Genomic DNA, 13977 nt, shown 5'->3' with positions numbered 1-13977 from the left:
CGGTTAAGTTAATGAAATCAGGGACTCTGGTTTTTTGAAATATTTGTTATGCTTAACAATTTATTTTAACACAAGTTTATATTATTTTACACAACTTTCATGGTATTACAAAAATGCCTTAACTTGATAATTAAAACCTAATTTTGCTAAATGACAAGTTTTGTTTTGACCACGCTTTCTTTTCAGCTTTTCAGTAGATGCAGTGGTTTAAAAAACATAAATAGTGTATCAGTTTTAGCATTATCATTTAGCTCGATCATATTATTGTAAATATATGTGCTGAAGTGGTACACAGTTCTACATAATGTATTTCGTATGTATAGCAGTGACTTCCAAATAATTCGCGAATTATGTATGCCTACGCCGCATGTAAACGAAATAATAAACGTATTTTACAAGACAATGTGTAAAAAATTAAAGAATCTAATCGATAGGTTAGAATTAAAAAATGAAGTCTCTCTCTGTTTTGAAATCTCAATTCACAAAAGTAAACGCCAGGAATTAACGATTATTATGACGAACTCATAAGGAGTGCACCCTTTTTGGAAAAAGGTTCGCCAGCGCTTAGGTGGAGTAGTCGACTGCACCGCTGCCGTTCTGCTGCATGCGGACGGACCGACGACGGGTCAGGATGCGGCCCGGTGCCGCCGGAGCAGCTGGATCGACGCCCTCAACTGGGACTACCACTGGTACTCCAGCTTCCGTATTGCTGTTATTACCCGCCGCAGCGGCAGCAGCCTCTTCGCTGGCCATTCCGACCACTGCGTTGTCCAGGATCAGCGGCACGACCACTGGTGTCGTCACAGGCTGATGATCCTCCTCCAGCTGCGAGTTACGACGCGTGGTAATGCCTCGCAGCTTGGACTTTTTGGGCGGCAGAGTTCGTGGAGCGGTAACTTCCCTAATGGGCGGTACTTCCTGGACGTTATTTCCTAATGGTGTGGGGGTCGGCACCACCACTACCGTTGGAGGGGTCTCCTCCTCTTGGTAGTTTCGCTTGCGGGCTAATCGCGCTGCATTTCCGTTCAAAATGCTGCAATCATCCGCTGGTGGTATCTGTGGCAAGGCCGCGATTTGTTCGTTGTTAGTATTGCCGTTGTAATAGTCCGGATTCGTTGGGTTATTCGCCATGCAAGCGTCCTCATGAATGGTCTCCAGCTTGGTTATCGTCTTGTTAGTGCCACCGTTGGTGGCGGCCGTTGGAGCCACAACCTCATCCTTGGTGCCAACCTGTTTCAACTGGGCGTTCTCCTTCTCAAGCGTTTGTATGCGATCGCGTGTGGTCTTTAGTTCTTGCTGCAGAAACAGAATGGTGCTCTGCATGCCTTCAACATCCTCGTCCAGCTCCTGCAGGAAGTCGTCCAACTCTGAACGGTGAAGGATTTTATATTAGCTACTATTTCATTTTTTTATCTATAAGTTTCCATCCCAATCCTAATTGAGATTCAACCTACCCGATTGCGATTTCTTGACCTCTTCGCTGAAGCTCTTCTGCATGGCCAGTTCGGTCTCCAGCTTGGCCAGTCTGCCGTTGGAGGTCATCTTGCCAAGCTCTTCGTTCTCCTGGTAGAGCAGTCGGCACTTGGCCATCAGGCGCTTGCCGGTGTTGGAGTCTGGCGTGAATTTCCAGGCGGACAGTTCGTTCTGCGTCTCCTCCAGCTTGGCCTTCGTGGCCTTTAGCTCCTTCTTGAGCCGCTCGAACAGGAGATTCACGGCAGGATCGAGCAGGGCAGTGCGCAAGGCCAGGGCAGTTGGCGCCTGCTGGGCCTTGTACTCGGCAATTTGGCTCTGCAGGGGATAAGATGTACTGTATTAGAATTTGAGTAATTTGCGGAGAGCGAGGCAAATACCGACCACATAGTCCTGGAATTCCTGCTCCTTGTTGGCCAGTCGTCGCATAAGGATCTTCTCGCGTCGCTGGGCATCCGCGCATTGCTGACCCATGCGGACCTGTTCCAGCTTGAGATTCTCGATCTCATCTGCGAATCGAAGGATAGGGAGGATTAGCTATTGGGGTCTAGAGAACGGGCGTTCCAAGCTGAGAGAGCCACTGTGTTTTTTTTTGGTTCGCACACGAGATATAACAATAACGTACTATATATACATATATATTTTACAAGTTCTTAATGGGCAAGGCAAAGTGTTTGCTTTTTTTAGGTGGAACTTAATACGAAATCATACCAATGCGTTGCAATCATTCGTGTAAGTTCGTGACATGGTCGGTGGAAACGGCCGCATCCCGTCGTCAATCTCTGGCTGATATTGATATTGATTTTGATTCGATGCGAGGGTCACAACTTGAACCACTTGAACTTGGACACGATATCGATGTCGGTATCGATTTCGAATTCGGTTTTGATTTCGATTTCGCTTTCGATTTCTTCGTTATCTCTGGCATTATCATAGGCACTTGAATAACTTGAACACCTGCCATTATTTGCATTTTGATTTCTTGCATTGCATTTGCATCGAACTTGATTGGCAATTAAATTTGAATCTTCGCGGCATTTTCGAACTTGCATACACTGTGGAAAACAACGACGACTGATTGGTATACATATTTTTTGTGACAAAACTGAAAATATTTTTGAAAAACACTTGCAAAAAACTCGACGCACACACAATGGGCTTTCGGAAGCTTTTTCGTATGCCTATGCATGTATATACATATGTATGCATGGATTTCAAAAGCTTTTCCCCTTCTCTTTTTTGCGGCATTTTCGAACACTCTTTTGTCATACAAAAAGTTTATTGACTTTGCTGTATTTTTTGTTGTATTTGTTGTGCAAACACGTATGTATATTACTTCGTATTTGTATTTACTTAGCCGAGCAATTATTTATGTATTTATATTTACTATTTGGCGAAGGCAAACAAATGTGTGCATGTGTGTGTGTCCCACATTGCGTGTTAATTGACTGATTGGCAACCAATTAAGCGTTTAAAAATCAATTAAGGAAGCTTATCAAATGCGAGTATCCACACACACACATGCATGTTCACCGTATTTTGGCGCCATTTATTTAAACTTTGGTATTTGTTGAACACATGAGGGAATGTTTTTTTTTTTATTTTCACTTTTTTAACACAATTTTAACAGAAAAACAATTTAGACTTTATTTTTTCTTTGGTTATGCACTGTCACATATTTAGTGGATTATTTAATATTATTATTTAGGCGCGACAAAAAGGAGCGAGAGGGGGCGTGAAGAGAGAGATAGACGGATCTAGGGGGTGAGGCAGGGGGCGCAGACACGTTGGCTCTCTTCTTCTCCCCTCCACTTCTCTGCTTCTTCTTCTTTTGCGGGCACGTAGGCAAACGAAAAGTGGACGCAAAACGAAAACTGTACACCGCAAAATACGACGGAAAACGGGAAAAAATTTTTTCTTTGATATGATGTATTGATTTCATTTTTATTATCAACCCGTATTTAAGATTATTTAAAATCTTAAAATTATTTGGAAAACCTTATCTTCTTCGTTATTAATTTTGTAACTTTTTTATTAATAGCGGTTATTTTCAATATTAAAGCTTAGCGCAGCTTTACTGGTTATAAGTGGTTACGATACTCATAGATAGTATTAATGATTATTTCTCAAATTTTAAATAGTTCGGTTGCACAACACTTTGTAAACACTTGATAACTTCAGGCTTCAGTTGCCTTTCAATTTAGTTCATATTTCATACATATATAGGTATTAAAAATTTTTATATTTATGGTCCTTTGAACGCACTTTCACTACATTAACGGTTTTCTCGAGGTGGTGTTTAAAAAAATAACTTAAAAGTTAACCAAAACGCCGCTGAAAGAATGTTCGTTGCAAAGAGTGTTCGCTTCGATTTGATTCACATAATATATACGTTGAGTTCTTTTCCGAGTGTTTTTCATAAACAAATTCAAATGGCACAAAAAAACCCAAATGGAGTGGGGGGGCAGAAATAAACTAAATTACTACGTTTACTTGTTGTTTTACTTGTATTTTTTATACAATTTACACTGAGTCAACACTTTGGATCGTGGTTTTTTCTTTTTTTCGTATTCGAAACGAGTATGTATGTATATAGGGGTGTTATATAGATCAGATTGATCTCTGATCAGAGAGCAGTGTACCAAAATGTGCAAAATACCTTCGAGCAAGCGCTGTCGCTGTTCGGCGGCTGCAACAGCCTCTGCAACAGCTGCTGCGTGTTGCTGCTGCTGCTGCTGTTGTTGCTGCTGCTGCAAGTGTTGTTGCTGATGCTGCTGCTGCTGCTGCTCCTGATGGTGATGATGGTGCGGATGCGGATGGTGATGATGATGGTGGTGCGACGACGACGCCGTTGCGTCCTCCAAGCCGGAGGGCGTTGGGGAGGCGGGGCCGCCACTGGCCCCACTATTTTGGCTGCTGTTTAGGATATTTAGGTTTTGCTCGTATTTGGTCGGGGGCATTTTGTCGTAACTGTTCATCAAGGGTCTTTGATCGTCCATAGTCATTGCAGCGACACTCATTATTTGGATATTAAAATGCTGTGCTTGTTGTTGTTGTTGCGGGTCCTTTGCTGGCGTTGTTGTTGTGGTTGCTTTTCATAGGGGCCGCTCGCTCGCTCACACACACGCAAACACACACAGGCACCCTCACCCTCTCCTATTCCAAACACACACACTCGCACGCACGCACGTACGCACACACAGGCAAGCTCTCGCTCACACCAATGGCGACGCGTATTGCGAACGTTTTGCAAAACGTCGATTTCGCGTACTTTTCGCGCTTGCTCAACGCTCAATTAATGATTTATCGCTGGATTGTCCTTTGATTCACACTTTTCGTATGTTTTCGGTCGGTTGGGCTCACTTTTACGGCGTTATTTCTTAATTTTTCTACGCTGCGAGGTGATTTCTCGTTTGCTGCTGTTAACTGTTGTTCGCAATCCAACATGGCGTCGCTGGAAAATACCAAATTTGCCATCGTCAGAAATGCATCCCTGGGGTGCGAGGCTCGAATATTGGGCAGCAGAGACTCAAACCAGCTGTGTTCCCACTGCCGCGAGATGCGTACTTGAGTTTAAAATTATTAGTTAGATAATAGGTTTCCTTTCCATATTAAGCGGACATTTTCTTTCTTAAGACTACCGGAAAAACCTTTGAGTCATTGGCAATTTATATCGTTATACAGAACTATAAACAATTAAATATAAGTGAGAAAGTTATATTTTACAATGCTATTTATTTTTTTAAAGATTTAGTTAGGGGTCACACTGGTGGACTGTTTTGGAATTTGTTTTTATTTTCAAAACGCAAGAACATGGCAGAATGCACCAATGTACAGGTGAAACTGGAGCAGCAAAACATCAAGGAGCGCCTGAATCTGCACGTCAAGCGTCGCCTGCAGCAGGACGCAGATAATCCCATCGAGAGTCCCGAATTGCTGCCCACTGAGGCAAATGCCAAACGCAGCAAGGCGAAAGATGCTCCAAAACCGAGAAAACCCTACCAAAAGCGCACAGAGAAACCGAAAGCAGAGGCGACTAAGAGCAAGAAAGGTATTTAAGTTCATTTAACCAGAGATTCCCCCCAATACATTGATATTCTTCAGTGGCGCCATTGGGCAGTCCGGCGGGTGAAGTGGAGCCCTTGGATGACCAGGAAACGGAAGGCTTTTCCCCGGAGGCGCCGGATGGCAAAACCGCGAGACGGGATTGCTGCAAAAACGCCGACATTCTAAACGTGGTCCTGAACGCTAAGAAACGCATTTTAATGCAGGATCCCGAGGTGCAGGCCTTCTGGACCGAAATAACCAATTGCATCAAGGGCTGACAACTCAGCTGCGGTCATTAATTTTTTAAAAAGTAGGATCGCCGTGCAGGATTTCGTTCTTAGGTCGTTGTGTAGTATAAATATCTTATATTAAGGCTCTTGTACATTTAAATATCGATGGGAATGCCAATAAAATAAGTGTTAGTCCGGATATAGTTCAAATTTAGTTAGGCACTTGCAGTTCTACAAGCTGTGAAGGAGTAGTCAATATTATATATTTTAGTATAGTTATTCAAAATAGTTGTGTTTTGTGTTGGGGATCGTTATCTTAGGTTGCAGCATGATTTGCGTTATGACATGAATAGACTTTGTAAATTAATTTGTGTTCGTTTTGATCAATCCGATAAAAATATTGAAAGCAATAATACTTGTTTAAAAGTGCAATTTTATTGGTATATCGAGTTAAGATACTAGAAATTTAAACATTATTTTTAAAATATTTTGTATAAGCAGTTAAAAGTACAAAACTGAAATAGATTTTTTTGAAGTATTTTTTAGTTGCTATAGAAATCTAAAACTCAGTCGGTAATTTAAACAAATTTTTTTTAATATGAGAAGTAGTATTGAAGATAGATTTTTAAAAATATTGAGTATTAACTTATTGCGGAATAAAAAATAGTTGTATGAAACGTGAGAATTGCCAGGGTGTTGAGTGCGCAGTCGCTCTCTCGGGGAATTCTCCCTCCAGAGAGTCTAGAGTCCAGAGAAGCGCTTGGCGGAAATCTCGCCGGCCTGCGGACAGCTGCGGATTTGGCGGAGCGCTCAGAAAGAATTTCACCGTGTTTGGGGTTGCATCTACCGCGTCGCGTGACCGCATCAGAGTCCACAGCAAATCAGGAGGCCCTTGGCAAACCAAATCGAGCATTTCAAGTACGAATTCGAGTGTTTTCTGAGACCGGAAAGGTAGCTGGAACAACTAGAGACCAGTGCCAAGTGGCGAAAAGTGCAAAAGTCGCGATTCTGGGCGAAACGGACTGCAAGCCGTGTTAGATAATCCCGCTTCAGTGGCGCGGTTCGCTATCGATTTAACTTTTTTCGCTTGGTTTTTCTCAAAAGGGCGCTCGCGCCCCCTCTCTTTCGCTCGTTCTCAGGGTGACTGGCTCTCTCTCTTTCGCTCTTTCGCTCATTCCCGCACCCGATCTCCCTTCTTTTTCGCTCTCGGCCGCTTTGACTTTGTGCTTCGTCCTTGCGAGAGAATTTGCACTGGAATCGCACCTAAAACCGCCCACCCCCGGGAACCCTTCGCCCACAACTATCCGCCCGTTTCCACCCACCAACCATTTGCCACCACCCCCTGCACCAGCCGTTTTCTCTGAGCCCTTTTTCTCTGGCATCCGCTTTTCTTTTCGCTTTTCATTTGGGGGCCCTTTCATTTCCACTTTGGTGTCATCAGCTTGAAATAGTTCGAGAGCCAGGAAAATTGCGAATGTCTCCACTCTTACGTAAATAAATGGATTGGAAAAGCAAAGAAAACTGCATCGAAAGGGAAACTTTGCGGAAAACTATTGAAAACACTCACACACTCGTTGGGGTCCTGGGGCATTATATAACCGCCCACCAAGTAAAAGAAAAGTGAAAAGTGACTTCGAAGTGAAGCAGAAACACAGTGCATAAGTGATTACAAAACAAGTTGCAAGCAGAAGAGAAAATGTGCCATTGAAACTGAATAGTTGCGGATATAAGCCAGATAACCTTAAACGGGCTAATTAGCTGCTGGCCAAGTTCATAAGTCAGCAGGCATCCTTGGAACCCTGAATCCCTGAATCCCTTAATCCTCGAGGTCTTCGAAAGGCATTACACAACAAAAGTGCAGACCCAACCCCCTCCCCCCATGAATTTACCTGTGCCACCTGAGTAATTTTCCCATGCCACTTGTTCCGTTCGCGTTGTTGTTTTTTTTTTTTTGTTCGTAGCTCGTTCCATTTTTTTAATGGCTAAATCGATATGCCAGATTCGTGCTTCTGCCAATTGTCTGGGCTCTTACATAACAACAAAAAGAACAGAAGAAGGAAAGGCCCACGCTGCCGCAGGATGGGAACTCAAAACATTTCCCACAGGAAATGCCAAAAGACGGAGACGGACGGACAGCGGAAAATAGGAGGAAAAACTATCGAGAGACGTGGGAAGTGGGGAGAACGGAGGGGGGTGGCTGAAAAGTGGGCTAGAACAGCACCTGAACTGGGTCAGTTATTGAATTTTCCGAGGGCGGAGGAGGCAGGGTGTTGCATGTCCTGCGAAATGCAGCCGAACAGCGAATGCTGATGGCTGACTAACATGAAACCAGGCCCACTCCATCCAGCCACCCGCCATATAACATCATCATATAGACACATCTATAAAGATATCAAATATGGCCTGTCGACGGGGACTCGTTCTGTTCCTGGCCCGTCAGTTGCCAGTTGTTAGCTGCCAGTTGTTAGTTGCCAGTTGCCAGTTGCCAGTTGACCAACAACCACAAGCAGCCATTCTGTGGGGATTGAGTGGCCGACATGACAACGGCCCCATGGCTACCATATTGATTGGCTCCTCGTTCGCTCGGCATTCAGACGTCTTGCCTGCACGGCTGTGTATCCTCCGCCGGATGGATACCTGTGTTCGTGTGCCAGAAACCCAAATCTTGCTGCCCAGCACGGGGCGTATGCGTAATATGCCTTACCCCGTACCTATGTCCATATGTATGTACGTCTGTCTGGCCACTGCGACTGCCGGCCAATATTTTTGGAGTGGGCTCCTCTAGAGCAGTGCTCTAGAATCTAGAATCTATGGCTTCAGTGCATTGCACTTTTCCCGATTACGTGCCAAGGGGCGGGGGGTTGCGGTTTGGGGCTTGGGGCTGGGGCCTAAATGGCCAACACAACTGCAGGCAGTCCCGGAAATGGGATGACAATGTAATTACTTGAGTGGCCAGGAAATTGGCTGTTTAAACTCAAAGTGAAGCCACAGCGGGCGTTCAAAAGGGGGTTCAATAGGGGGTCTAAAGGAGGGTCTAAAAGGGGACCTAAAGGGGCCATTTGGGGTCTATTTAGTATCAATCAATATTTGGAAGTAGTTAAGGTACAGAAAAGTTCAATGAGCCCTTTGAGTGGTTAACAAATTAAAACCGTTCATTGTGTTATACCATTTTCTTAAACTTAAACTTCTGAAAAGTATATGTAAATATTAATATCATTATTATTTATAAATTGAATACGGCTTCCAGACTAAAAGATACAAGCTATACGATTAATACCTTAAATACTTTACCTAGTTAATTGTATACATTTTTTTTAATACTGTTAAATGCTTATACCAAGAAGGATTACTTCTCATGGTGCACTGTAAAACAATCTAATGAGATTTGAGGACAATCCGGTAAGCAAAGCCCAACAAAGCCTTTTCACTCGACAAACGTGTAAAGAAAAGGAACAGGAAAATAGATTGAACCGACAATCGAGGGAAATGGAAAATGGGGATGGGGATGGGGATGGGGATGGGGATGGGAAAGCCCAGCGAAACCACTTGGCCACAAATCGCAAACGTGGGCTAAACTATTAAAAGCCCCTGGGAGTGGGGCAGATAATACGAGGGTGGGGTTTTTGGACGGGCGGTACGTATTGGTAGTTTGTTACCTAGCTACCGAGTACCGTTAGCAATTACCCACCATCCGGAAAAAATGTGAAAAACTGGCAGTTCTGGGTGGGAAAATCAATTGGCAGATGGGTGGCAAAGGGGCGATGGGGATGCAGCTGCAGCTGCAACTGTAGCAGCATTCGAGCAATCATTGCAATCCAATTAAATGGACAGTCGATCCAAAGACAAGAAGAAATAAAAACAAAAAACACAAAAAGACATGGGCGAAAATTGGAAAACAACAACAGCGAGCAAGTAGCTCGTCGTTCGAATGCGTTCCACATGGGATCCACTAGCTCACTAATTGGGTCGCTAGAGGGCGCGCGTCATCGGTGAGCGAGAACGAGAGAGAGCGAGTGTTTGTTGTGCAGAAGGGGGTGGCGGTGTGTGAAAGGGGGGAACACTCTAGTTGCATTGCGCCGTCGCCTTGCCGTCCCTTTTCCCCCCCTCAGCGCTTCCTTCCAAAATGCACTTGTCTTCCTCTTTCTTTCCGCTGCGTCCCACTTTCTGTTTTTGCCTCTTTCGCTCTGCCTTTTCTCTTTTCCTTTGGCTTTATTTTCGCCACGACGATTTTCATTTTCACTTTTCATTGCAGTCGACTTATATACAAGAAAATCGGCGAACGTCATCGGGTCATTAGGAAATGCGCACAAATAACAGCTCAACTTACCAAATTCCTTTCGTTTAGGCTAATATGCTGATGTAGCATCGAATCAGTGCGCAAATTGTCCAACGAACGGGAACTCGCCAGAGAAACAAATTGTTGCTCCAGCCGCCGGGCATAGAAAAAGTGGAAACATTACATTAACCGAAAAAGCAAGCAAACCCAATTAAAATCAATTTAAATTCATACGAAATGTCGCCATTCATGGAGAAGACGTTGTTGTTGTTAGGCGTGCTCTGCTGCATACAAGGTAAGCCAAAGCCCCTAAGTTTATGCAATGCAAAAAAACATACAGTCCCACACTCACACACACACACACACACACATGCGTATGTGCAGCCCCACACACACTGATGCAGTTCGAAGCCCTGACATTTGGCTTCATAGGAATCCACTATATGGTGTGCCATAATTGCAAACTTGCATATTTCCATAGGCTTAATAGAATAATACTATATATAAAGTCATTAAATCAACAGATACCCATTATATACATATGTATGGGCTATTAGTTTTAGATTCTATTATCATATATTTTTATATTCGAAGCAATTATAAATGTTCGAATGAATCGTTAGCAAATGGCCAATCTGCGATCAAAGCCAATTCCCAAAAGGCTAAATTTAATCGCTTTTAATCCATTTTAAGCCGCTTATACGTACATACATACATACATACATATGCAAATTCAAGCTGTTAATCATCAACTTCAAGCCAACGGTATTTGTCAACTTAGAGATACTTTTATAGGATTATATAGATATGAAGTTTGTGGGTGAAGATACCATCGAAATCTTTTATAAATCTTATAGGTTGACTAGTATATTCAAGTTGAAACAATCTTTTAGATACATTCTATAAGTTGTACTTATATATAACAACCAATTAATAATCTCTATTTGTAGTGACCACTGCCCTGATGTGCTACGACTGCAACAGCGAGTTCGATCCCCGCTGCGGCGATCCCTTCGAGCCGTACTCCATTGGCGAGGTGAACTGCAGCAAACAGGAGCCGCTGGAGCACCTGAAGGACAAGTACAAGCCCACCCTGTGCCGCAAAACCGTGCAAAAGAGTAGGTTCCTCCGAATGGAGACTCCAAAAGTCAAAGAGTCAATTAATGCCAACTTGCTCCATAGTTTACGGGAAGACCCGGATCGTGCGAGGATGCGGATACATCCCAGACGAAAACACCGACAACAAGTGCGTGAGACGCTCGGGAACCCACGACGTGGCCGCCATCTACTGCTCCTGCACCAAGGATCTGTGCAACGGAGCCAACTCGAATGCTGGCCAGTGGATGATGCTGCCCCTCATCCTGGCCGCCGGATCGGCGCTCCTGCTGAACCTAAACTCGAGGCACACAATACGATTCCAGAGCTCGTAAATTGGGCTCGAACTAGCATTTCACTGCGTTCACATGTACTTATCGTTTTCGAGTTTGTTTTCAGTGGTTTTTCGATTCAGTTGTGCAGTTGATGCTCATTTAGTTGCATACTTTACTTTAATATATATCATTTAATGTGTTCGTAAGCGTTAAACTAATAAGAATAATACGGAAATCTACTTACCTTATATGTTCGCATGCATTATATTAAACAGGATAAAATCGAAAATGGTAACACACACTTTTGGGGGCAGTAATAAAAGAACCTTGTTAAGCCTTTGTTCAAAATTAATTTTAAAATACAGAAAAACTGCCAGTAAATGTCTCCGCCTAAAAATTCAACCGTCGACCCTAAAAGAAGTCCTTAGTAAGAAATGCAGATCCTTGATCTACTACATAAGTCGTAACCCGAAATAACTCAAAATCAGCGACGTAGGAACACCTTTTTGCAAAAGATCGAGCGATAAATGGTTTTCTTACTCAATATTTGGGGATTTACTTATCAAAACTCCGTTCTCTTTTGTTGTTACAAATATATACATTTTCAGTTTATAACTGAGTGAATCTTTCAAGGCTTGCCCTTCAAGAAACCTGTAAGTGCAAATTTTAAAGATGAACATCTATCTTTGCGAACAATTCTTTGCAGTAAAGAGGATTATTTGATTATTTTGCGTCAGGTTTATATTGGGATTTTATCAACCACCTCTGGTGAGGAAATCCGTACTTTCATTTTGTTTTTTAAGCTTTTGTTCGGAGAACTAGTCTCAATACTTAGCAATTGATCCGTTTTGCGTAGTTCAAGATAATAAATGGGGAAGGGCATCCTCAAAGGCAAACCCTATATGAAACCGATTAGTGCAAGTTCTAAGGATGAACACCTATCTTTACGGCAAAGAAGTTGCAATAATTTGTATTCATAACCTATTTGAAAGCAGAAAATCAATTTTCGTAACGAGAAAATGATGAGAATAGCATTGAAATTATTAAAATTTATACAGAGTAAATAAATGAAACCAAAGGAGAATCCAATCCATTAAATACTAAATACGGGAAAGTAATAATAAAGTTTGTCCATTATAAGCTTCATGAAAACTAAACCATACTATGCAGCCATGATCCCTAAGAAACACTTTCATCGGATTTCCACGAAATTCTGGCGGAAGTGGAGCTGCTAGCATGGCTGATATATAAATCTTCCTAATACTTTAGACGGAAAGTGCATAAACATTTTGATTTGTGTCCCCAATACAGTTCTAACACAAACCGAGGTACAGTCAACACAAAGCATTGCAAGATATTAATAAACAGAAACACTAGCCAACATATAAAACCCGTTACAAACACATCATTTTGTGTAGAAAACAAAAACAAAGATATATATATATAAATATATATATACATAAAAAATTGCATAAATTATATAACATTATATTTATTTAGTTAAATATTATTAAGAATTATATGGAAAGATAATAAGATAAATACAGAGAGAAGCGAGAGCATATGTAGATAAACCTAACTAATTTTAATTTATAAAATGATAACAAACACTAGCCGTTGTATCGTAATAGTGGAAAAATAAGAGAATAATTAAAAGGCGATGAAAAGGTCGGAAATTTGAAATCAATACCCCATTAACTAGTCGCAGTACTTAAGGTTCCACAACTAAACCTATGTATAATGATGGATAATTTCGATTTTGTTCTTCATCTGAAGCGATTTTCCAAGGAAGTCCCCAAAACTATTGCAACTCAAGCACATCCAAAACAAAAAACCAAAAAAAAAAACGAGAAAACAAAATGAAACACAAGATCACGCAAACTTTATAAACTGCAAAATTATTGAAATAATAAAGAGTCGTTAAATCACCTTTCAGCGTGAATCATATCATTGAGCTTTGCTTCACAAGAAGACGGGAAGACATTCTAAACCAAAAGTAAAAACTGAAAACTAAAAACTAAACTAAAACAAAATGCAAACACAACGTACATACATACATATATTTCAAATTATTTAATGCAATTGAAATAAAATAATGAGAAGTATTTATAATAAAACGTTTCCAAACAAGTTACTGAAACTTAAAAAATTTATGAACTAAGAGTAAGAAATCTACAGAAAGAACACACACCAAAAAAACAAGCTTTTGTCTGCGCTGGCTGAGTCGAATATTCTATAACCATAAATATAATACCTAAATATTATATATATATATAATTTCTTTTCGTTTTTATATCACAGCAACACGGATAGCAACAAAATGGGAAACTTATTTATTATGCAAGAGAAACATAACAGAAAGAACACTGCAAAGATAATAGTATAAAATCCATAAGCAGATAAAAGATGCGAAAAAACAAGAAAAATGAAAAGAAAATAAAATGAACTTGTTAATTTTTAGCATTTAAGTCTGTAAAGCTCCGCTTGTAGATGAAAAATCAATAAATAAACTAAATAAAATGGTAAATTCAATAAATGGAGACAAAAAAGCTGTAAGCTTTCACAACAAAACCAAACGAAACTT

General features: G+C 41.5%; 3 protein-coding genes across 7 annotated transcripts; 2 read left to right on the top strand and 1 right to left on the bottom strand.

Moving 5' to 3' along the window:
* Positions 1–29: 29 nt before the first annotated feature.
* Positions 30–4922, bottom strand: LOC6529909 (pre-mRNA-splicing regulator female-lethal(2)D). 2 transcript variants are annotated; one of them, XM_015197021.3, is made up of 5 exons: positions 4834–4922; positions 2182–2525; positions 1855–1979; positions 1455–1788; positions 30–1367 (listed from the first exon to the last, which is right to left on the bottom strand). In XM_015197021.3, exons 3-5 carry the CDS (start codon positions 1942–1944, stop codon positions 565–567), a joined length of 1227 nt encoding a protein of 408 aa, XP_015052507.1. In that variant the 5' UTR covers positions 1945–1979; positions 2182–2525; positions 4834–4922; the 3' UTR covers positions 30–564. The 2 variants fall into 2 exon arrangements, with proteins under 2 accessions (XP_015052507.1, XP_002090866.1); XM_002090830.4 differs by lacking the exon at positions 2182–2525 and having other exon boundaries at positions 4130–4922.
* Positions 4923–5217: 295 nt separating this feature from the next.
* LOC6529908 lies at positions 5218–5946 on the top strand. Its single transcript, XM_002090829.3, has 2 exons — positions 5218–5521; positions 5575–5946. The coding sequence occupies exons 1-2, from the start codon at positions 5284–5286 to the stop codon at positions 5793–5795; spliced, it is 459 nt and encodes a 152-aa protein (XP_002090865.1). The 5' UTR covers positions 5218–5283; the 3' UTR covers positions 5796–5946.
* Positions 5947–6513: 567 nt separating this feature from the next.
* LOC6529907 lies at positions 6514–13964 on the top strand. 4 transcript variants are annotated; one of them, XM_015196556.3, is made up of 4 exons: positions 6514–6665; positions 10093–10318; positions 10974–11141; positions 11206–13964. In XM_015196556.3, the coding sequence occupies exons 2-4, from the start codon at positions 10261–10263 to the stop codon at positions 11451–11453; spliced, it is 474 nt and encodes a 157-aa protein (XP_015052042.1). In that variant the 5' UTR covers positions 6514–6665; positions 10093–10260; the 3' UTR covers positions 11454–13964. The 4 variants fall into 4 exon arrangements, with proteins under 4 accessions (XP_015052042.1, XP_015052044.1, XP_015052043.1 ...); XM_015196558.3 differs by having other exon boundaries at positions 6543–6665; positions 10000–10318; XM_015196557.3 differs by having other exon boundaries at positions 6564–6698.
* Positions 13965–13977: the final 13 nt, after the last annotated feature.

The sequence above is a fragment of the Drosophila yakuba genome, chromosome 2R, assembly GCF_016746365.2.
Source record: "Drosophila yakuba strain Tai18E2 chromosome 2R, Prin_Dyak_Tai18E2_2.1, whole genome shotgun sequence".
Taxonomy (NCBI): domain Eukaryota; kingdom Metazoa; phylum Arthropoda; class Insecta; order Diptera; family Drosophilidae; genus Drosophila; species Drosophila yakuba.
Note: the sequence above shows the minus strand (reverse complement) of the source record. Positions and strands in the feature narration are given on the sequence as shown.